The sequence below is a fragment of the Xiphophorus couchianus genome, chromosome 10, assembly GCF_001444195.1.
Source record: "Xiphophorus couchianus chromosome 10, X_couchianus-1.0, whole genome shotgun sequence".
Classification (NCBI taxonomy): Eukaryota; Metazoa; Chordata; class Actinopteri; order Cyprinodontiformes; family Poeciliidae; genus Xiphophorus; species Xiphophorus couchianus.
This window is the reverse complement of record NC_040237.1, coordinates 17,603,311-17,627,422: the sequence shown is the minus strand read 5'-3', so window position 1 is coordinate 17,627,422 and position 24,112 is coordinate 17,603,311. Positions and strand designations below refer to the sequence as shown.

At 41.5% G+C, this 24,112-nt stretch overlaps 1 protein-coding gene across 7 annotated transcripts in view; it reads right to left on the bottom strand.

The window, feature by feature from the left end:
- Positions 1-741: 741 nt before the first annotated feature.
- The window catches only part of mrtfab (myocardin related transcription factor Ab), a 53,045-nt gene continuing 29,674 nt past the window's right edge, over positions 742-24,112 (bottom strand). For 4 of the 7 annotated variants that reach the window (XM_028029348.1, XM_028029350.1, XM_028029349.1 and 1 more), the window contains 17 exons: positions 22,392-22,457; positions 17,700-17,755; positions 17,361-17,436; positions 16,759-16,920; positions 14,843-15,006; positions 14,640-14,762; positions 13,827-13,895; positions 11,859-12,043; positions 11,377-11,548; positions 9,569-9,973; positions 8,303-9,247; positions 7,165-7,368; positions 6,994-7,086; positions 5,890-6,030; positions 5,644-5,739; positions 4,165-4,225; positions 742-2,251 (listed from right to left, as the gene is read on the bottom strand). In XM_028029348.1, the coding sequence (XP_027885149.1) occupies positions 1,674-2,251; positions 4,165-4,225; positions 5,644-5,739; positions 5,890-6,030; positions 6,994-7,086; positions 7,165-7,368; positions 8,303-9,247; positions 9,569-9,973; positions 11,377-11,548; positions 11,859-12,043; positions 13,827-13,895; positions 14,640-14,762; positions 14,843-15,006; positions 16,759-16,920; positions 17,361-17,436; positions 17,700-17,755; positions 22,392-22,457 (3,596 nt within the window). In that variant the 3' untranslated portion in view covers positions 742-1,673. Of the gene's footprint in view, positions 2,252-4,164; positions 4,226-5,643; positions 5,740-5,889; positions 6,031-6,993; positions 7,087-7,164; positions 7,369-8,302; positions 9,248-9,568; positions 9,974-11,376; positions 11,549-11,858; positions 12,044-13,826; positions 13,896-14,639; positions 14,763-14,842; positions 15,007-16,758; positions 16,921-17,360; positions 17,437-17,699; positions 17,756-22,391; positions 22,458-22,606; positions 22,662-24,112 lie in introns of those variants that run through there. The other 3 variants (XM_028029353.1, XM_028029354.1, XM_028029351.1) reach the window with 3 other exon arrangements.

The following is a 24,112-nucleotide window of genomic DNA, read 5'->3' as shown; positions in this document are numbered from 1 at the left end:
AGTATTTGTCTCTGTCCAGTCTTAACCAAACATAAAGTATTTCACAAGAAGACATTAGCAAACGTTTCAGTCTAATTGCATCAAAAGCACACATCTGTTTCTAGTCCACTCTGGGGAACTAGAAACAGGTGCATCCCACACTTTTCAGATTTAGATTTTCAAAGAAATTTAGAAAACTTTGAATAATTTTCCTTTTAATTCACAATTAGTCTATCATGTAAAATTCCAATTAACACGCAATTCTGTGTGAATAGTTTATGAAGGTAAACACGACTTTATGGCAACAGGACTTTTCTCAGTAATAGTTTCTGTCAGGCTGGTTTAATCGCTCTTAGTATCGCACAAGAAAGTTTACAAAACAGCCAAGTAAATTAGCACCAAATAAGATTTTAGATTACTTTAAAAAAAAAGAGCTGTTGGGTGGCTTTTTCTCAAATTAACTTATTGTTTATACAGAAATGCTGAGAAGCTTTGTCAGGATTTAATTAAAGCTTCTTAGTCTCACAGACAGTGTTTGGATTCAAGATACAGTAGTTTATTATCATTAGCTTAAAATACATTTTCCCTCCTTTAGTTGATTAAAAAAAATCCAATTTCAGGTAGTTGTATTCAGTACGTTCTTAGTTTTGGCGCCCTCTTGTGGCTGAAGTTAAATAAAGAAATCTTTTTTTCTTTTGAGAAATCCTTATACGGACGATTTACTAAATAATTATGTTATGGAAAAGAACACAAGCAAACATATTTGTGTTTTTATTTTAAGTTTATTTATTTTTTTCAAAGTTTTTTTTCTTTATAAAATGACAAGGACCGAGTGTTTTAGAAGCCCCCTCACTATGTTCCCCCAAAGCCGGCTCACTCGACTCTAAAGCAACCAGCAAAGAAAAATAGTCTTATGAACAATTGATATAATATACACCCCATATACAGCAATACATAGTGGTCTACCATAATGTTACCAATGATAAACAGCCTCCACTGAGGCCTCAGTTCAAATGGTTGCCACTGATATGGTTCAATTCAACAGCAACCGACAACCAGTGATGATTGTTTCTTTGACTAGTGTGGGCGGGGATCAGGTTGCCATGTTGGGGAGACGAGGTCAGCCACAGCTGCCTTTTGCTTTATGTCCCATCAGCTGATCAGAAACACACCAGACTGGCCGTTCGGTGCTCAGATTCAGCTGCTGACCCGTCCGTCCCGTTAAACCAATCAGATTCAGCATAAGTGCAAAGTTTAAGGAGGCACTGACACACTCTGCCGCCTTAAGAGGCGGCATAAACGTTCCTCGTCTTCATTCCTGATCTGTCGTGCTTCTGACGGATTCATTCGAACTGGGTTTACAATCAAGGTCTGGACACAGGAAGTCTTTTTTTTTTTTTAATCCTGGCTCTAACCAGTCAGCTGCTCAAAATTCCCACAGAATTTAAATTCAGAAAGAAATTTCCCCCTCGTTTCCTTTCTATGAATTCAACTTCTATGTTAGTTGCATATTTCATCTCAGCTCACATTCAGTAACAGCCAGCGACAAACCGTGTGTGTTGGTGTGTGTTTGTGTGTGCGTGCTTTTGCATGTGCCAGTGGCGGAGACCGCGTATAGAGACGTGTGCGTGACATAAAGACGGAGCCTGTACACAGTGTGGGCGGCGGCGTGGCGCCCCCGCCTGGACGGGCGGCTACAGACACGACTCCCAGTGCAGCTGCAGGTCCGTGCTGTCCAGGAAGTCGGCCGAGAAGACGCTGGGCGGCGTGTGCGGCACCAGTGGCGTCAGGCTCGTCCCCCCATCTCTGTCGCACGCCGCTCCGCCGACCCTGGTTCCCCCGTTCTCCATGCCGCCGCCGCCCCCGTTGCCCATGGAGATGTCTAGCCAGTCCATGCTGTCGAGGGTGGGGTCGCCAAAGTCCAGCCCCGCCGAGTGGTGGGAGAAGCTCAAGTCGGACGTGTCCATGGGGGACGGGGGGTGGTCCAGGATGCTGGGCGTGCTCAGCATCTGGCTGTGCAGGTCGTCGATCAGCGTCAGGCCACCACCGTCGGGCTCCATGCCCAGCAACGGCGCCCCCGTGGTGCTCTCCAGGAAGTCCTCCAGGCGCCCGCCGCCGCTGCGGGGCTCTCCCGCACGCAGCTGAGAGGAGAAGGGATCTGTGAGGGTGGGTGGTGACAGGTGGAGGGGGGACGAGGGGATAGAGGGGGACGGCGGGTCGGAGTGGAGGGGTGCGAGGGAAGGGTCCGGGTTGGCCTTGAAGCCTGGGATTTCTGAAGGAAGACAGAGAGAAAGGTAATCACCATGAGCGTCCTCTCAGGTTCAACAGAGAGAGCTTTCTCTCTTTCTGCAGGTGTAGAAGCAGACCCTAGAAATCTAGTAGATCCTAGAAGTCTAGTAGACCCTAGAAGTCTAGTAGACCCTAGAAATCTAGTAGATCCTAGAAGTCTAGTAGATCCTAGAAGTCTAGTAGACCCTAGAAGTCTAGTAGACCCTAGAAGTCTAGCAGACCCTAGAAGTCTAGTAGACCCTAGAAGTCTAGCAGACCTTAGAAGTCTAGTAGACCTTAGAAGTCTAGTAGACCCTAGAAGTCTAGCAGACCCTAGAAGTCTAGCAGACCTTAGAAGTCTAGTAGACCCTAGAAGTCTAGTAGACCCTAGAAGTCTAGCAGACCCTAGAAGTCTAGCAGACCCTAGAAGTCTAGCAGACCTTAGAAGTCTAGTAGACCCTAGAAGTCTAGTAGACCCTAGAAGTCTAGCAGACCCTAGAAGTCTAGCAGACCCTAGAAGTCTAGCAGACCCTAGAAGTCTAGTAGACCCTAGAAGTCTAGCAGACCTTAGAAGTCTAGTAGACCTTAGAAGTCTAGTAGACCCTAGAAGTCTAGTAGACCCTAGAAGTCTAGCAGACCCTAGAAGTCTAGCAGACCCTAGAAGTCTAGCAGACCTTAGAAGTCTAGTAGACCTTAGAAGTCTAGTAGACCCTAGAAGTCTAGCAGACCCTAGAAATCTAGTAGACCTTAGAAGTCTAGCAGACCCTAGAAGTCTAGTAGACCCTAGAAGTCTAGTAGACCTTAGAAATCTAGTAGATCCTAGAAGTCTAGTAGACCCTAGAAGTCTAGTAGATCCTAGAAGTCTAGTAGATCCTAGAAGTCTAGCAGACCCTAGAAGTCTAGTAGATCCTAGAAGTCTAGTAGATCCTAGAAGTCTAGCAGACCCTAGAAGTCTAGTAGATCCTAGAAGTCTAGTAGATCCTAGAAGTCTAGTAGATCCTAGAAGTCTAGCAGACCCTAGAAGTCTAGTAGATCCTAGAAGTCTAGCAGACCCTAGAAGTCTAGTAGACCCTAGAAGTCTAGTAGACCTTAGAAATCTAGTAGATCCTAGAAGTCTAGTAGACCCTAGAAGTCTAGTAGATCCTAGAAGTCTAGTAGATCCTAGAAGTCTAGCAGACCCTAGAAGTCTAGTAGATCCTAGAAGTCTAGCAGACCCTAGAAGTCTAGTAGATCCTAGAAGTCTAGCAGACCCTAGAAGCATTCTCTGTGTGCTTCTTCCGTTTCTCTACTCTCATCTCCGTCTTTCTATTTGTACCTTTTCCCCAGCTTTCTCCCTTTTTCAGCCTCTGTGTTTATTGAATTTGAAATAAACTAGGGCTTTCAAAATTATTTTTCTTAAAGCAGGCTTGAATTCGCATTCTTTTGACCCGGTCCATTTTCTTAATGCACTGGCTTCTTCTCTACTTTTACGACGTCGCCTGCGCTGCTATTTGAACAGTATTTTCTTCTCTGGTTCAGCTGTTTCTCTATGGGGCTAATCTCCCATTTCCTAAAACAGTTTTTTCTTAATACAGATGCATATTCAACTTTTCTCTGTGGCGCTCAGAGCACAAGAAGTACCCCAAAAATTATTTTACTGTTGTAGACAAAACAGCAGAGCAAAGCATAATTTTACATGTAGCTATTCATGACTGAAGCAACATTAATACTACGAACAAATAAAATATTCTACATGTTGCATACTATTTTAATCAATTGACAGCCCAAATAAAAACATTATTAAGGTGTTAATAATAAGGTGTTAGGTGTTAATATAGAACTCATTAACGCCTTGACATTTGGACAACAATTCTGAGTGCCACACTGCTGGACGGGACATGTTAAAAAAGCAAAACAACAAAAAACCCAGACAGTTACCTCCACTCTTGAGCAGGATGTCGAACAGATCGTCCATCTGCTGGTTGTTCACACCGTTCTCCTGCGAACAAACGCAAAGCCGTAAAACAGCTACACAAAAAAACAAAAATCGACAGCTAAAGGTCTGGACCTTTATGGGAAGTAGAGTTTGGAATTAGTTGAACAACAACAGTGCCTCGCAAAAGTTCTCATATTCTTGGAAAGTCTTAATCTTTTGTCACATTAAGCCACAAATTTGACTGTGTCTTTCTGAGATTCTGTGTGAAAGAAAAACACAAAGGAAACAAAATGGCTTTCAAACCTCTCTACAAATACAGACGTGAACGATGTGCCACACATTGTATAGCAAATACGTGAGTATTGTTCATATTCGTAAAAATCCTAAAATAGTAATACAATTCGCCTGATATGAGCCTTCGAGTGTCATGGAAAGCATAATGCACAGCTTGTATTATTCCAATGTGCAACAGTCATGCAGTCCTCCAACAAGGTATTTACTCTATGGTGTTGAATACAAATACACACCACACTTATAAGATTTTTATTTTGAAAAGTTTTTAGCTACTTTGTTATAAAATCTCACATAAAACCAGATAATATGGAAAGGTTTAAGGAGTATGAATACGTTTGCAAGGCACTGGAACTGTAAGGGTTGCAGTTAGAGGCCTAACCAGACTGAAACAATTTATCTTTAAACCCAATTATTAATCTCCACACCACATGCATGTTGCATGACTCTGCTGGTGCACACATGGTCGTGGGAACCAGATTAAGAGTTTTAGCTGAAGAGCTCGCCTGTCTGAACTGGTGCCCATCTGACACCAGTTCATCAGCGAAGGACAAATATTAATAAATAAATCAACAGCTTTGAGTGTATTTGCATAACATAACTGATGATTTTCAGCCTTCACTGCAATGGATTTCACCTAAAAATAAAAAACACTTATATTTCTACCAAACATATTAACACTGAGTAATTATGAAAAAATAAGATTTTTAAGTATTTGCGTGTAACGTCTTGTGTTATTCTGTATCATTTTGCAGAATCTTTAAACATATCAAAAGAGAAAATATGTGGTTTTGTTCTGATTTCTTGGTCCCGAGTTGCTAAAAAAGCTTCATGCAAACTGAGGACAAGAATAAAACTCAACAATAGACACAGTTCTGCTTTTCTCATGACTGATAACACTTGTCCAGTGATAGACATTTATTTTTCTTCCTGCAGATATTTCATATTTAAAACGATAACCAGAGCGACTGAGGAAACAAGACAATAAAGAAAGCAGAAGTAAATCTGTCAAACGAAGAGGAAAAAATGAAAACAAGCAGCAGATTAACTGCAGGTTGGTATTATTTGTGCGTCCAGAGGCGGATGGCAACTCACACAACACACCAAGGAAGTAGAAAATGCAGATGGAGATCAACAAACATTGATAAGTGCAACACGGATGGAAATAAAAGACATGCTGAGGGACATACTTTAGAGCGCTGAGGAGGGAGGGAGGCGTTTTGTTTAGGGGAGGGAGGGGTGAACAGTGTGTGCCGGTCGTAAGGCGCACACACCTCCTCTTTCCGCTGGGGGCGGAGTGACGAAGAGAAACAAGGGGAAAAAAACTTTAGACAGAGTGAAGAGAGCCACTGAGAGACAGAGCCTGCATGCTGAGGGGGTCTCTGCTGCACAGGGAGGGCGGGGGACAACAGGAGGTAAGGGTGGAGGGGCGTTACCTTCAGGGAGGACATCAGGTTACTTTGGCTTTCAGTGTCGGGCATGTCGTCGAAGAACGGCTGCAGGCTGGGCGGGGCTGTGTGGGACAGGCTCGGATGAGGCGACCCGTTGGTGTCTAAGTGCAAGGCTGCCTTCTGTCCCTAAGGGGGCGCAGCAGAGAGTTAGCATAACACTGAGGAGAAGTGCCTCGTTTCCATGGCTGTGCTGTAATCACGCCATTAATTATTCTGACAATTAACCGATTAGTCAGATAAAGAAAAAAGGCAAATTCTGCAGATTCTTTTTCATCTAATCACTTAAGATCATTTTATCCCATATTAGAAATACATTAAAAATACAAATGACTGACTCAATTCCTTTTTTAAGTAAGAAAATTAACATTTTGCTGCCCAAATTTGCAGTAGTATAGCATTCCTTTAATGAACGCTTGATTATTTGTAGCAAAGGAAGCTATCATCAACATGTGAAAAACATGATGCACATGTTTTTCAATGCAATGCTTATTTTACTATTTTTTGGATTATTTTAGAAATAAATAGATAGCAAAAGGTGCTTAACAGGTTTTTAACCGGATTAGTACCATGTGTAACTAAAACTACGCCACTTCAGGAGTTTTGGGAAGAACATAAGTACAATTCTTTTTCTTCCATCTTAAATGCAAAATATCTTCTTTTATTTGTAAAGTGTTTGCTTAATTACTGCTGGGTATGATGTTCAATCAGCAACTGGACTTTTTTAATAGTCTGTATGCTGTAGTTAACAATTAATCAATTAACTAAATTAGATGAGGGTTCAGCCCTAATATATATATAAACATAAAAGAATAAAACTCCAATCATACAGAGTGCAAACATAGAGTTTGTGTGGATTTAATCTGTATCATATATCAGTTTCAATTGTTACAATTAGTAACGAAAATTTTTGATGATATTTCAATTTTTTGCAGCATAACTGAATTTTAATTGCCCCAGCACTGACACCTAGTGGACAGATTATAGCACTGTATAAACAGCAGATGGTCCCTTATTTTATTTTTTACATCTCTGGTCAGACACTAAAACAATAGAAATCACATCTCCTATAAGCACAGGTATTCATTTGACCTTTTTGTCCGGTTGGCTCACAGGCTCAGCTACTGGCTGCTGTTTTGATTGGCTGTCGGTGCTCGGGAGTTTACTTGGACTGGACTGTAGTCTCTGTGAAGTGACAGACAGATGTGAGCTTCGTCGCTTCATGAAGAGGATGCTGCAGCTCGCTCTGTGGCGCCCCTTTACCTGCAGCGTGATGCGTCCGTTGATTTTGGCCAATGAGGACACGCCGTTCTGCCTGTCTCTGGCGTGACCGCTCAGAGCGATCAGGTAGTGGTTGCCGTTGCTGTCGGTGACCAGCGTGGGCACGCCGTTGGCCTTGAGGTCCAATGCGATGGCTTGGGTTTGGAGCGGAGTGCCGTTCTGTTGGTTGATGATGACTGGAGTCACCTTGAAAGGAAAAAGACGGGAAAAAAACAAACGAATTAATTTACCTGATATTTATTGACGCCAACCTAGTTATGGAATTTATCGTAGCCTTACTGCAAAAAAACCTCATCGTGATAAGGATTTGGATTTATTGTTGATTCTATAAATTTCAATTAACAATATAAATATAAAACAAAACTGACAGTTTTAACGAAAATGTTATTAACATTTTCTCCACTGTTTCATAACAGCACGAATAGATACGAGTAATATCAAAAATATGACATCATATGATTGAAGGTCGTTACTCTGTGCAGCTTAGTGATATAAATCACACTTTAAGTAACCGGCGTTCCTGAGAAGCATATTTTAAATGGGAAAGTTTTTCAAGTGTTCATGGTGACAGCCATAAAGTTACCTAAAAAAAACAATTGGGGCCGGAAAATAAATCAATAACAATATTGTATTGTCATAGATGTGTATTCAATATCAGTAGATGATTCGTCTGATGTTCAATAATTTCACTGAACTCCCATCCAGAACCGCTCAGCATTCTGGGAGACGTAGGCAGAAGAAAGGCTTTACCAGCTCAACCTATCACTAACTCACACACACACACACACTATGGTTACCTAGCAACAGCAGCAGTTTCTGGTTCTACCATTGTGCCTCATAACTGCTTAAAAATACAAAACAATGAGATGGAGTGAAAACTGCATGAAACAGAAAAAGTCACTCCGCCAGTTTGGCAATATTTCAGATATTTAAAAAAAAAGGAATTGATAAATACTGATGTTGACCAATAGAAAACTCCTATTCAGTGACATGTTTTCTGCCATGTCATCCAGTAATAAAAGCATTAAATAGTCACAATAATATCACCTAATATCGCAATGAAGGTCCTCCAAATAAAAGTCCATGTCGCGCCCCCCTACTCAAACCACACCTATCTCACCTGCTGGGCGCTCGCTGCGGCCAACTGTTGTTTGTGCTGCAGCCTCTGCTGCAGCCGCTGCTGCTTCCTCTGGCTCACGGCCGCCTTCTGGTTCTGGATCTGTACCTGAACCTGCTTCAACTGCACCTGGCTCTTGTGGACTGGGTTCTTCTGCTGAGCTGGAACGTCCCCTTGTGTTTGCTTGACCTGGTTCTGCTGGGCCAGCTTCTGCTGGGCCTGGAGCTGCTTCTGCTGGGTCTGCTGGATGATGAGCTGCTGCAGCTGCTGCTGATGGAGCAGCAGCTGGGCCTCTTTCTTCTTCTGCTGCTGCTGCTTGTGCGGGTTAGCCTTCCCCTCTGAGTCTTTCTGCAGCTTGGCCTGCTGCTGCTGCAGCTCGGCCTGCTGCAGCTGCAGCCGGTGGATGTGCTGCAGCCTCAGCAGTGTCTCCTGGGAGCACTGCATTGGCTGGGCCAGTCTCTTGGCCTGAGCCTCTTCTGTCACCCCCTCCATCCCTTTCTCAGGCTCCGCCTCCTCCTTCACGGTCAGAGCGGCGCCGTTGGGGAGTGCCGGCAGCTGAGCGGACGAAGCTTTTATTAGAGTTTGGAGCTTCGCCTCTGCGGGTGTTCCACTCTTCTCGCTTCCCTCCTTTTTCACCACCACCGCCCCGGCGACCATCTTGCCCTGCTCCAGCTGGGACCTCAGGGTCTCCACCAGCCTCTGCTTCTGCCGCAGCATCCTGGTTAGCTCCTCAATCTGCTTGTCCTTCTCCTGCAGCATCTGGTCCTTGTCCAGAGACAATGTTTCTATGGCTCCCGCGGCCGGGGGATCTTTGGACGATGATTTGGACATGCTGCAGGAGCTCTGGATCTCCTCCTTGACGACAGAGTAAGGCTGTGGGAGTGACGCCATGTTTGATGGGTGCTGAGGAGAGGGGTGGAGGGTGAGCTGGGTGAGGGGAGAGGTCACCTAAAGGATGGAAGAAAGAAAAAATTGTCAGTAAAGGAAAAACAAACTCTGATACCCTTAGATTAAATCCAGGTCAAGCCATTGCCTCTGGAAGTTGTCTAATAACAACGTGTAACCAATCGCAATCTTCTGGCTGAAACCGATCTTTAAAAATCCTGATCTGGCGAATCAGATTTTGGCCAATATAGATTTTTTCTGTCTGAAAAGTCACTAAATATAGTTGCTAAGACAGCTGCTGATTTTCAGACCTCTGCGGAGGTCACATTTGCCAGCATCACGGTAGTCTAATAGTCTTATGCCGACAGACAATCCAAGCCTCACCATTTCCCCAAACATGTCTCCGTTGCAGCTCGTCTCATCGGGACTCAAGCCGGCCAACGAGCGTTCCGAGGGCGTGGGTGACACCGGAGGGCTGGAGCTGGTGCTGCCGAATCGCATGACCCGCCCCGGGACGGCCTGGGCCAGCGAGGACAAAGCCAGCTTAAAGCAGGCGCCGTCCGCCAGCTGGTGGTCGAAAGTGGGGGTTGTGTTTGAAGCCGATGCGGTGGTGTTGGTGGTGGCGGCAGAGGCGGAGGCCTGCTGGACCGACTGCGGCGCGGCGTTCTTCAAAGCCGCCGCGGTGTTGCCGTTTTGCTCTTGGTAATTGCGGAGCCTCTCGATGAGATCATTCTTGGTTCCAGAGACGGTCAGGCCGCGCAGTTTCAGTTCTTGTTTCAACTCGGCGACCTGGAAGAGGAGGAACAATGAAGAATATCTCACCGCAGTCAGCTGAATACTGAACATAGTAAGAGAATCATCTGGGATCAAACTTGTAGAAATGTCATTTAAAAGTTGACAAGCTCACCATTGATTAACATCACTGGATTGGATATCATACAACTTATCCTGCAACATACATGCGCATACATTCTATGCACTGTCAGAAATGTCAGTGGTCAGAAAAACGGTAGAGTAACGCAAAGAGTCAGAAAAAGGAACGCAATGTTGTGATATTGTCTAAACTATGACTAACTAATACATTAGTTATTTGTCTCATGTTTGACAAAAAACTAATAGATTAGTTAGTCATAGTGTAACTAATCTACTAGTTACACTATGAGACATGAGATAAAGAATTCAAGGATATCACATTTCACAAAGTTTTAATTAAAAACTAATTGAGAAAGTGGGAAGTAGGTCAGCTATGCAAGCTTGACTTTGACAACATGAACATGTACATGTGCTGAGCAGCTTGGTGTGTTTCAGTTAACACTAAAATGAGACAACCCACACTCCAACTCTGGCAGCTCGTCAGTAGAGCGGGTGTTTAAATGAGCTAATCAACCACTGCTGCGTTCAGATGGCCGCTTATTATTAACTACAAAATAAACATCAAGTCTGAAAACAAAAAACTAACAGACCGAAGGTTCTGGGTTTTAATGTCCTTTTTTTGCGTGGGAAATGTCTGCCTGCTTTGAGGTGTTGTAATGCACTTTTGGATAGCGGGAGCTGTTGTCAGTTGGTTTCCACGACAACAGGTCTGTGTGTGAAGTAAAGCCGACAGAGCGAGACAAAAATAAGAATACAGTAGTTTTGAACTGCTATAATTTCTAAAAGTTCAATAAATGACAAACTACACAAACTGCATCATTTGTTCATAGAACGTTGTGATATTCACAACAGTCATCAAATTAAATATTTCATAAAGTCTAGGAGTATATCGTTCAATTTTAACAAATTATGACTCCTACTTCAGCAATTACATAAAATTAATGTAAAATATAAATGAGAGATTTGTTTAGTTCTCTCTTGCGTCTTGACAAAACCGACAGAAACCAAACTGCTTATGGATTTATATCTAGGGAGAAAATGTATTTAACATTTTAAAACATTGGCAATTTTCTCAGCTTTAATTGAAGCCATATTTTAGAGAACAAGGATGAGAAACAAGCATTTTTGTGACAGACTCCTGCTCAATTGGAACAGTCTGGTTTTTGTGGACATGACTCAATGAATAGTAATGGTGCCTTCAGGTGTGCATCACTAGCTCTAGTTGCCAATAGCTGCTCTCCAAACCAGTTCTATAGTTCAATTAAGCTTATCTTTTAGAGATAAATAAGCTTCACTACAGAGTAAAGGTGCTGAATTACTTTGAATTCATCCAGGTTAGCTGGAAGCGTGGTGGGTTTGGCTCCCGCCGCTGCAGCCTGGCTCTGACGGGCGGCTGTGGTCTGAGCTGAGGGGGCCGTGGTCGTGGTGGTGAGAGCCGTGCGGGAGGGAGAGGGGCCTGAGCTGGAGGAGGGAGGCTGATCAGCTTGTGGCCTGTGCGGTGAAAGAAAACGGCACAGAGTTTCAAACATCTCTCCTCACAGAGGCGCCCATCAATGCAAATAAAACCCAGATAAAGCAGCTGCTAACGGCGCAATCCAACGCTACAATCAGAAACTTCAGCTTTCCCCATCTGCGTCCGCACCACAGGCAAATGTTTACTGACACGCAACATCGAAGGATAGTTTTTAGCTCGTACTTCTGCTTTTAATGACACACTTTGTGAACTCGCTCTAAAATGAGCTAACTACAGCAGAGGGGAGGACACCCATCAGTCACACACAAAGCTACGCCGGACGCTCACTTAGGAGGGGCGGGCAGGATGGTGTGGTAGTTGTAGTGCTGCTGCTGCTGACTGAGAATCTGCAGCTGCAGGAAGAGCTGCTGCTGCTGGAGCAGCTTGGCGTAGGACGAGTCCATCTGAGGCGGGCGCTCCTTGTCGGCCTTCTGGTCCGGAGGGATGTACTGGTGGTACTTCAGCTTCTTCACCTGTGGGGCGGAGGTCGGGACATGAGCAACTTTCGCCATGAGGGACTCCGTCAAAGCTCGGAGGTTTTCCTTACCAAACTACTCCACAACGTGACACATTCAAGTTTGTAGACCAACAAACTTGAATGTGTTTTATTGGAATTTTATCTGATCAATCAACACAAAAGTTGAATGGCTACCAATCCTTTTTATTTAACACACACAAAAAAAGAGAACAAATAAATACACCAGAATCGTCAGAAGCACCGATTAATCAGATTAATCGTGAGGACAAATTATTCAAATAATTGTCAATTAATTTAGTAATCGATTAATTGTTAAATGGAGTATACAGACTCAAAAATACTGAAAGAACAACATATTAGGAGTAGTAATTAAGCCAAAATTGTAAAACAAAAACACCTTTGGCCTTTGGCCACCTTTGGATGTTAGGGTGTTAGGTTCACATGTTGATGATTCAAGTATCTTTTCGCTATACATGCATCCTTCGCTACAAATCATCAAGTGTTCACTAAAGGAAATCTGTTATTTTATTTTAGGTTATATTTATATTGTTTCTCTTATTTAAAAAAGGAATTTAATTACTAATTTGTTTGCACCTTTTAATGCATTTTGATTGTATAAAGACTAATGAAAAATCTTCAGAATGTGCAAAAGTTTTATTCATCTAATCGATTAATTGTCAGAAAAATTAATAGACTAATCGAAAGCAAAACTTATTGCGAGTTGCAGTCGTAACAGAGATGCACTGATTAAGTTTTTTGTGGCAGATATCAATTTCTAGTTTTCTTTGTGGCCTGATGTTTTGATCAATTCTCAATTTTCGTACAAAACTGTAGAAAACATAACAGTAGGGAAGCACGATCCATCGGCAAGTCTTTTTTTTTACAGAGCGGTATTGGTCTGTGCTGATATCAACAAATGATGTCTATTTCCATCTTTCTGTGTTTGTGTGTCAAGAGGTTCACTTTTACAAGATGTCAAAAGTGTAGTAAAATGTATATAATATACATATAAAATATATTGGTAAATAGCGGTTATCAGCTAGAATAGCCGAATTAATATCAGATATCAGCCCAGATTTTCATATTGGTGCGTTCCTACTTAAAAACAATGTTTTCCAGGTTCTTGGATTTTTGTAGTTATTTAGATCTGATTAGAAACTGAAGATTAAATTAGACTAAACATATACTTAGTTTGTATGTATTTAATGTGCAAGAAATTTTCAATATTCAACTTGCTGATCAGAGCAGGAAGTTATGGGAACATTGGCTGATGTCGGCTGATTGCTGCATTTCTACTGGAGTCAAAGATTTGCAAAACTCTTTATTTCTACAAGAAAATACAACCATGCATTATATTACTCCTGTGATACACCCATGCATTTATTTATGTTGGTTTATCACATAAAACCCCAAGTAAGTGAATGCAGTTAATGACTATGATGTCACAAACACAGATCTAGTAACTCCAGTGAAAACAAACATGTCCGACTGTTTCAGTGTTGAGTTCACTGTGGTTGAACAACAACAAAAAAAAACGGTATTTGTTCCTCTTTTGATGCAGAGTTCTCTGAACAAGTCTGTCATGCTAAAATGTCAAAGTTACCGAGAAAAGCCTTTCTATACATTTAAAGGAACAGACACCGAAAAAGTCCTTCCCATTTCGATATTTCTCACAGTTTTCAGAAATAATTTTAATGAAGTAGAAACTGAATCAGACGATATTTCCAAACACATTGAGTCACCGTATTACAATGAAGAATAAAAAAATCCTTGCTGACCTTAGGCTTGTTGTCCTTTGGTTTCTTCGATCTCTGTGGAGGGCGGTCTGAACTCATCTTAGCCTGGGACTGCGGGCAAAAATGGGATTTGGGGATGGAGGGAAGTCAACAAATTAAAAAAATGAAGAAAGGTGAACCAGTAACACCAGCTCTAATAACAGAGATCACTTCAGAAATGATCAAACCTGAGGCAAGTTTGACACCAAATGCTTAAAGGGGTTGTATTATGGTTTTTCCAGGCGAATAGTCCCATTTCACAGCACAATCAAGTAATTGTTACCATCAATTATAATAATGCTATACATATATATATTCGACTTCATACTTTATTGGCTTGAAATTGGACCTCTGTCTCTTTAAAAACTATTGCTTTTTCTGAAACTCCGTCTTCAGGAAGTCATCACAACATATCTCCTCTATTAACCCTCTAACTACATTTTTAGCAGTGTTGCTCTGAGAAGTAGCTCCTATAGTGAGCTCAGTAGATGAACAGCTCCACCAGGAGCTGGCTAATCGCTGCAGGCTAGTCTGAAGGAGCAGAGTGGGCGAGTCGCAGGTGAGTGACTACTGCAAGCTTTCTGAGATAAAAGCTTGGAAAATGTAGCTGCGAGGGGAGGAGCTATGTCTAGAAGGCGGGGCTAGGTCCACCCAGACATTTTGCACAGTTGCCATGGAGATGAAAGAATTTCTCAAACATGAATAAAAAGATCAAGGCAAAACTCCAGGAATGTTTTTGATGAGGGAATAACATTATAACATGATGATGTAAAAAAGTCTACCCAACATCACACTGTCCCTTTAAATGTTGCGTACCTTGAGGTGTCCAGAAGACAGGCGAGAGCTCAGAGCCAACCCATTTGTTATCTTTGGCAGTGGGGTGGGGTCCGACAAACTGACCAGAGGTGGAGGAGGTGGAGGAGGGGGCTGTGTGAGAAACTGAAGACGTGGTTGTGGTTAACAGCGCGGAATCTCTCCCGTGATTTGCTTCAATCGGTTGGGAGGATGAGCTGTAATACCTGCGTGGGGGACATGTCCCCGTTCTGGGCCAGCACGTGGGAGGGGGACAGCTGCGTGACGGCGCTCAGCGGAGAGTCGTGATTGGCTAGCTGGTCAGGTGACAGAGCATCGCTGCTGTCTTCATCTAGAGACGAGCTCTCCCCTCCGGCTCCTTTTGGGGAATCTGCAACAGAACAAGAGACGGATTCTTCAGGTCGCCGTAACAACAACTAGACCTTCGTCTTCCTCAAACAAAATCTGACAAATGTCGCAATGAAGTAACATTAGGGAAGTTGGACAACATGTGTTCTGTGGCTCCTCTGTCGCAACGTGGCTGTGGTAATGCCTCAGCCAGAGGTGAGCGCTTTGTTTTAACGCTGCAGCTCCCAGCAGGAGGATGAATCCCCCTGTGTTTCTACATCCAGCTGGGAGGAAAACCCTGAATGTTCTCATTGCTTCTCTTCTGACGTGAAGAGAAGCAATTCCTGAGTTGTTGTTTTCACATGTTTGACCAAGCTCAAATATTGCTATTGGAAATTTTAAAAAGTGTATCGGGGCATCCCTAATTTTATGTGCCAGAACAACAAAAGGAAAATGATATTTAGGAGTTTCTGAATGGTCTACTTTGTAAAAAAGCTGAAGCTCAGTGCAATTAGATGCAGAGCGTCTCTCAACAACACTTCCACAATACCAAGACTGAATTTAGGCGCATCCCTGCAACTAGGTGTGGACTATTTTATTTACCAATCAGTGGACATCTAAACTTGAGAAAAGTAACTAAGTAGTTTTGAATTTATTTTGCGTAGTCTGGTTCTTTGGAAGGCCGTGTATCAAATAACTACTAAAACAATGGGTGTTTTAGTAACTTTTCTAGTTTTCTCATTGAATAATTGCATTGAACTTCTAAAAGTAGCTGTTACAGTCTTAGGAATATAACTTTGTTTTCTTGTCATTAAGGTGGAAATTATATTCTTTTTTCAGGTTTTTTTTTTGCACTTCAAAACCACAAAATTCTACCAAAAATTTCTGGTGTAGTTTCTAGTAAGACAAAACTAACATACAAGTAACTTTTCAGCAAGATATAGGAGCTTGTTCAAGGATAATAATTTATTAATATTGATGAAGAAGTGGTATTTCCACTGGCAGATTATTTCACATGGGAAAAAGCTCCCATATTTGTTGAAAAGTTACTTGTAAGTTAGTTTTGTCTAACTTACAAAACTAAAATATTTGCAATAGAAACTAGACCAAAAATATTCTGTAAGATGTGATTTTGATACTTACATCAACATTCCACAGAAGAAAATATATCCATCCTCTTTTTGCAAACGTTTCTGGGTTTGACTAGGTTTTAACATTTAAGATCTAAAAATATATTTAAAAAATTGTGTGGTTTTTTTTTTATGACAAATTTGCTATGGTAAATATTCTAAATGAAAGCTGTCTGTCTTTTTTTCCCCAAAACTTCACACAACTTTTACGGTACTGAACAAGTTTTGTTTATCTGGTCCGAGGCTCGAAATGGTTCTTTGGATTGTTACGGCTGCAGACCTCTGGTCAGCTACTGTACATCCAACGCTAATGAGATCCACCAAAGCTTGGAGTTGTAAGTCTTGGTGCACCGATTGCAGTTTTCCGGCCGATCACCAATCTTTAAAAAGCCTGACTCGCCGACTCCGTTTTTTGCTTATACTCATTTCTTTTCTTGTTTTAATATAGCAACAAATTCAGCAAGCTGGCAACAGAGGGATGACTGTTGATAAAAAGTTTAACCCTGATCATAAAGTCAGCAAGTGTGAAAAAAGGTCTACGAACAGGAAATGATTAATTTGTGTACATCCGAGGTATGCAGCAACAAAAACGTTCATTTTACGGCATTTAATTCCTATTAATGCCTAACAGCAGCCGAGTGTTTTCAGTGCGCGTCGGCGGTTACCCAGCAGCGAGGACTGCAGAGGGCAGCTGACAGACAGGATGTTCTTGTGGACCAGCTCGATGGGACCGGGCCGGTGAGAGATCTTGTCATTGAGGTCGTCGGCCAGCCGCGCCCGCTTCAGCTTCAGCTGCTTGGCCTGCAGGGACGGCTCTGCTGACGTCTCTGTGGAGGACGCAGAAAAGAAAGAAAAATCACCAGCTGATTGGTTTTGTTCTACAGAACGTGTGAGATCCACCCAGGTGAGTGAGCTTGTGCTTCTTTCAGAAAGGGAAATGACAAGGAGTTTCTTTTAAAAGTCTTGCAGAATAATTGTTAAAGAAACACTGCTAAAAGGAAGTTGGGTTTCTGAAGATTGCAGATATTAAGCTAGGGGTCTGAGCCACTTCCTGTATTTGAATTCAAACAGAGCTTAAAACCAAAATAAAACATACAGATGGTTGGTGCCGATAACAGCAAAAGCAATCAACATTATTAACCCAATTAAGACTGCATCTATGAAATCCTTTTAAGAATTGAGACATGAATCTTGCAGAGAAATAAGAAGAATTACAAAAAGCTTAAGTTACGTTTTACACATTTTCTAATTTTTCTCTTTTGCTCACCCTCCAGAATGTGCATCCTGACCAGCTCAGAGCGCTCCGGGCGACTCCGGATCTTCCTCTTTAGGTAGTCCTCGGTCTGAAGAGGAGAAATAACAGAAATGAAACGTACAGCGCAGAGCATTTTCTTGCAGAGTAGAAAGCGTAAAACATTTTGTTTCAACCTTTACAAACCAGAAATTGTTTGTCACAACTCTACTTTAACCTCCCTGCTAAATGCTCATATTACCACTAATAATCCAAACAGCGACTGTAATCAGTCACTTATTCTGCAGGAAAGAAAAAGTCATTTTCTGCATAAAGCTGCTGCCTCGGTAGAGGAAACCCACTGTGACTGCTCACCCTCGCTCGCTCCAGACTCCTCCGCTGTTCGTGAAAGGCTGCAGGGCTCTTCAGGGCTGCATGGAGAAGCAGGACAAAACAAAAAAAAAACAGTTTAAAAAAAAAACAGCAGAGAAGAAGACACTTGGACTGGGATGACTGGCAGCTCTCGCTTCGAGTGAGAGCGCACAGCGCTCCGGCTGAACAGCGAGTCAAAGCAGAAGTAGCTGCATGTAGAGGAGGTCAGCAGTGCTAATTCAAACCACAGACTATAATGACATTTCAGCTGAAGCCTTCAAGATGTCTCTGCTACAGGATCCCCACAACATGACGCCGCCACCAGCAGCGATTTGGACTGTTGGTGGGTAAATTACTGGGAGCGCTTTAAGGGAAATCCTGAATATAGATAGATTAATACCCAAAATAAGAACTGGTTTAGCTAAACGAGATTAGCAATTAGCATATGGAGCTAACACAACTAGCTAATGTCAGGTATTGAATTTACGTCGTTTTCACATTGAATTTTCATGTCAAATTTTCTCTTCATTTAAGCCTGTCAGAATAAGCGATACATAAATTAATTTGCATGATAAAATAAAAGGAGCGCAATCATTTTAATTCAGACAGCAGTCGTTAAAGAGATGCTCCCCTTTAAAGTAGCAGAAAAGTCGCCATTTTGAGAAATGCAGCAAACATTTGACACCCAGCGTGAAGTAGTTAGCTTGCACTGCCTGCCACTTTTGCCTGTTTTCCCGGTCTGAGCTGAATTGTTATTTCAAATGCAATTTTGGCTACAGAAACTTCAAAATCCATCGTTCTTATTGCTGTTTATGGTTGTTTTATTTGTTAATTTTGGATATTTGAAATGTTTTCCGAATTAATGTTGAATGTTCTTTAGAAATAAAGTTTTTTTTATATGTCGGTGAGAGTGGGTACTTGCATTAATAAGCCATTGTCATTATTATTATTATATACTGTAGTAGTTGAAAATGCTCTCAAAATGACAATATTATTATTTATCGCAATCATTTCTGGGACAATTTATCGTCCAGAAAACTTTGTTAACTTCATGGTTTAGTAGAAACAGAAGCATAACAACAAAAAGAATCACTTTGTTAGCAGAAGGATATTGGGAGGGCAGTGACAGTTATGATGTAACGTAGCAAAGATCTGATTGGTCAACAGCTGGCGAAATCCCAGCCAAGGGTGTGTATGAATGAGGACAGTGTGACTAGAGGCAACTGATGACTGGGTGGGGGGTCCGAGGCAATCCTGATGACACAACAGCTGGAGATTAAACAAACTTATTTACAGGTATTCATATAACAAAAGGTCGGGAGGTCAAAACGACACAAAGATAAAGTAATCTTTATTGAAACTTAGTTTGCCAAGCAAATAAATTTGTTCTCACACCGACTGGACACAGAGTTGCTTTTTATTGTGAGTATAGGTGGTAATCTTGTTCACGGTGGCATCTGTTTATAAAGCATAGAGTTGTAATTAAACTAAATGCTTCCTCAGTATAAAGGATAAAAATGAGAGTTAATCTCATAATTTGATAACAAATGGCATTTTATTCACAGGAGAATTAATGGTTCTGTAATAATCAGTAAGTTCGCCATACATATCGGTTACTAGGCAACACTAACGGCACTGTACTTCAGTGTGGAAGTCGTGAGTGATAGAAGAAGACTTCATTGAGTGAGAAATAATACAATACTCGCCAATGACCAAACTTTTTTTTTTAAATTAATAATTAATAATCATAACCTTCTAAAATGCTAAGGTTTTTGAGCCAATAATACAAAGCATTGTTATATTATTGTAAACAGACAAAAATTTAAGTATCTGTTGAACAAAACCCTATTTAGAATAATGTTCATTGACTTAGGAATATAAATTCATAATTTTATTTGCTGATTAATTCATTACTGTGATATAGCATTTAGATCACTAAGAGGAACATGTTAGATCCAGGATAATAAAGATGATCATGTGACCTACATGTAGCACACAATTATTGCAATCTCAAAGTTCTTTTGTAATTATAAAATAATAAGTAAGAGGAAGCGCAAACGTTGTTAAAAAAACATTTCACTTTCACTTCACTACTTTTCCTTCATTTCACTTTCTTTCAAAGCCCTCCATGTTCCCACGGACACACACAGAGCTCCACAGACAGAACACCTTCTGGATCTTCAAATCCTAGAAAGACATAATGCATCCAAGGCCAGCTGACGCTGTTTGTATTGTTTAATTTCTGTTCATTTTCTAATAAACTCTTAAGCTTCACAATGACAGCAACTGGGTAGCTGTCGTGGGTCAGCTAGCCGAGTTAAGAATACTTCGACAGACTGTGGAAAGTTACTCATCCACACTGCCCCCGGCTGCTAAAACCAAGGTGAAAACTTGATGCTAGTTCTCACCTTGAACTGTTTCCACCACTGCGAAGGCATAATCATGCTTTTTTCAGCTGAAAACATCAACAGCCAGCAACACAATCTAAAAGTCTGTTTGTGATTTTTTTCAACAGTATCCATACGTAGATATGGCGACTCATTTGAAATGTGGTCGGATTTTTACTTAATAACTAAAAGGCTCATTTGATCCGAAGATTCGCTTAAGGCGAAAATGACAACAGAAGCCCAACAGATACAGTAGCCACTTCTACAAAAGTTGAAGAAAACTGAATTATATGAAGATTCCTGCTCAGCTTTGCACCTATAGGCAGAACAACGTCTCAGCGATCTCTGTTAAATCTATGCTCTTCTTTAAATTTTTATCTATGCAGCCACCCTGGTCACAATGTTATGCCTATGGTTTCCTTTTCCTGTGTTAATGTGGATAAACATCATCTGGTTTAGATGAAAAAAGTTGTCAAACAAATGAAGGTTTGCCTTAAAAATGTCACAGCGGTGTTTAAAGTAGGGGTCGGGATCCAGATGGAGGTCACAAACAAACAAATTTGGGGTCAAGCTAAGCAAATAAAATGGTAATCGTTTACTGTATTTATGAGAGAAATTCAACAACAACAACAAAAAACATTACTTACAAATTCAGAAGAACAATGCTGTTTTACTAAACCTGTGTAACTGAGCTACTAATAAACACACATATACAGTATATTCAACCCATAGTCAGGAGTTTCTAATACAGTCATTCTGGAGATCAGATTGAAGGCAGAGACTGGCTGAAATGATGCCTGTGTTAAAAAGAAAAACCATAAACGTTTTAAGCCATTTCATCATCATTTTTCTGTATCGGATCAATATCAGCTGATACGAAACCTCACATATCTGCATCAGGAAAAAAGTGGATCGGTGCGTCCCTTACTGCAACCAAACAAAAACTTGCTACTTGCCAACATTGGCAACTGAAATTTTACTTTACTTTTGGAAATAAATCCGTAGGTTCATATCTTGAGCTAAAAAGTTTACAGAATTACCACTTACAGTGACACTGTTGGATTTTAAGGGGGTATTCGCTTGAAACGACAAAAGAAAAAAAAAAAGAAGAAAAGTCAACATATCAGGGTTAGCGTGCAGACTTAGCACAAAAAGATTTACAGTTTTTATGCAGGGTGATGATCTGTGCCAAACTGATGGCCTTTGCTGGGCGGCTGTGGCTCAGAATGAGGAGAAGTTATCAGAAGATCAGTAGGGTGACTGCTTCAGACACAAATGTTTTTCAACCCCCAACCCAAAGAAATCAAAAAGAAGCTCTGCTTAGAGTAAAGATCAAGACCAAAGAGAAGAAACAACTGAATTAAAAGAGCATTCTGACTGCATCAGGGCTAAGAAGGGCTTTGCTCTAAAATGTGAGGACGCAAGCACTTCATGCAGACATAAAAATAAAAAAGGGTTTATTTCTAGTTTACCCCTTCTTTTAATAGCTGCTTTTAACTGTCTGGTCACGCTAAATAAAGCCATGGTAGACAGTAAATATTAACTTCTCTGTACATCTCTCCATACTGAGATCACACACAGAAGATGCAGTTAACACATTCTTGATGTGCAACACTGACCGCTGCCTTCGACTTCAGACCCAAACTAAAACACTTGATTAAAAAAAAAATAAAAAGGTACTCCTTATGTCGAAACTAAAAGAAAAAATATTTTTTTAAAAACACGAACCAACTGTCTCTTGTGATGTGTGTAACTCATGAAACAGGAAGTGCTTGGAGAAGAAGAGGAAGCTGCCCTATTTGATAACACAAACTGGTGCAAAAAGACGCAATGTGTGCGATGTACGCGGAATGTACTTATTCATACCGATAACACAGATACGGGTCAACATCTTCAGAAGAGAAGTGAGGAGAGGAAACTGCGAAAATGTTCGCAAAATGTCATTGAAGGCTGGAGTATTGAGTTAGCAACAGGAAATAATTGATTAAAGAGGGAATTAAACTGTAATGCAACAAAAATACTCAACAGTGTCAGTGTGCAGCGCATGCTGATGCAGGAAATAGAAAAGGCTAACCCTGTGACCTCAGTTTAGGGACATGGAAACACTACCTGAGGCACATCAGGAGGCAATAACCCTCCTGATGTGCCTCAAAAAAGCAGAAATTCACCAACATTTCTCTTCAGGTAACACTGAGTAAGGATGAGGTTTTCTAAGGAATTAAACTGCATCATCTGCATACAGACAGATGTGAAGGAACACAATGCAAGTTTGGTGAAACAGAAAACGAGATTCAAAATGTGAACTTACGTGGCATGATCCCTTGGCTGACCAGCTCCTCTCGAGTGCGTCTCTGCTGAAGTTTGAGCTGGAGGACTGCATGGACCCAGAGATGACGAGAAGAGAGAAGAGAGGAGAAGAAGAGAATCAGTCACAGCCGGCGAACGGAGGAAACCGCAGAGATGGAGCTCTGAGCGAGGTCAGCAATCCATTCGTCAAATTCACACGAATAAATGTGGTCGAACAGAGTTGAGGAGGACCTGCACTCTCCGCTAGCCAGTTCATCCTCCCAGTTCCCCCTTCTTCATTTTCTCTCTTTTTTTTTTGAAGTCAAACGGAAGGCGGGTACAAAGTGGGTGTAGACAGACTACTATGCACTTCCTGTTTCTAGGGGTTTTCTTCTTTTTTTTTCCTGCATCAGGAGTTTTCAGATGTGTGAAAAAAAAAAAAAAACTCATCGTGCATCATAGAAATGAAAAGCAACTACAACCTAAAAGATCAAACAAAGTAGGGCCAAAAAAAAAAAACCCTGACATGATGGATTGTAAGCAGACCAGTTCTGATTAACAGGTTGATGTAGCATGTGGGCCGACTGCAGCGTCATTTCAAAACAGGAAGTACTCGTTACATAACCGAGCAGCAAACAGAGGGAGGTCTGGAGAAAGCAATGCTTTTTCAAAAGGAGCAGGACCTTGTTTAACCTTTTTGTACGCAGCGTCAAGATCACTGATAGCTCTTCAAACTGGCGATGAAAATAGATACATTTTTGTGTAGGTCAGCAACATGAAACTTGATTATGACCAACATCTGATTGTGTATATGAACTGAATTTCATCCTTCACCGCGATACAGACAACAAAAAAGAAAAAGTGATGACGACTTTGATTATAATCTAGTGATTTTGACAGAAATTTGCATGAAGCAGCAAACATACTTGTTTATTAACTGTGCTGTGATGGTGAGTGTGTTAATCTTGGCACACTGTTGGGTCTATATTGGTGACTCTTATTTTGAAGTAGGAAAGGAAGTTGTTCTTTAACTACCCTGTTTTGTTGAGAGGTACCATTGTTTTCCCCAGTGTATTATTATCCTGGTAGGCCACCAGGCTTTACTTTCCTCCCCACCAGGCTACGTATTTATTTATTTATTTCTTTTATTTAAATAGAGTAATTCATAAAAAAAATTAAGATAAAATTATTAGTTTTAACAAATAAAAAATATTTTGAAAAATGTGACTTCATCTTGTTCTTGAACGCATCATCGTGGATGTATCCCACAGCCAAAATTAAAGGAGCAATGCTGGTACAGTTACACTCTGATCAAAATAAACAGGCCTTGTTTTGTATGCATCATCTTTCCCCGCTAGTGTAACGCGTGTGGGTGTGTGTGTGTGAGTGGGTGCGTGTGGGTGTGTGTGTGTATCTATGCAGTAGGACACACTGCTGAAGACTCCCAAGAATTTGTGGTCAGCCGTTATGTCTGCTACTTTAAGGACACCCTGCACCTGTCCTTTCCCACTTATAAAGCAACGTCATTGGCTAGCTAATCAGTTAGCTGCTGCTATCACAGCAATTCAGGGCTGGCGTGCAACACCGAAAGCCCTATGAATTACTGTGAGCTCTTAGGCCTCTTGATGTCATTCTTACAGTCATCACTGGCTATCCCGGCGTCCCTTTTATTTTAACAAGTGTGCATGCTTTACACCTGGGCCATTAGTCGATCACCAAAGACTCTTCCCTGGAAGCAGAAAC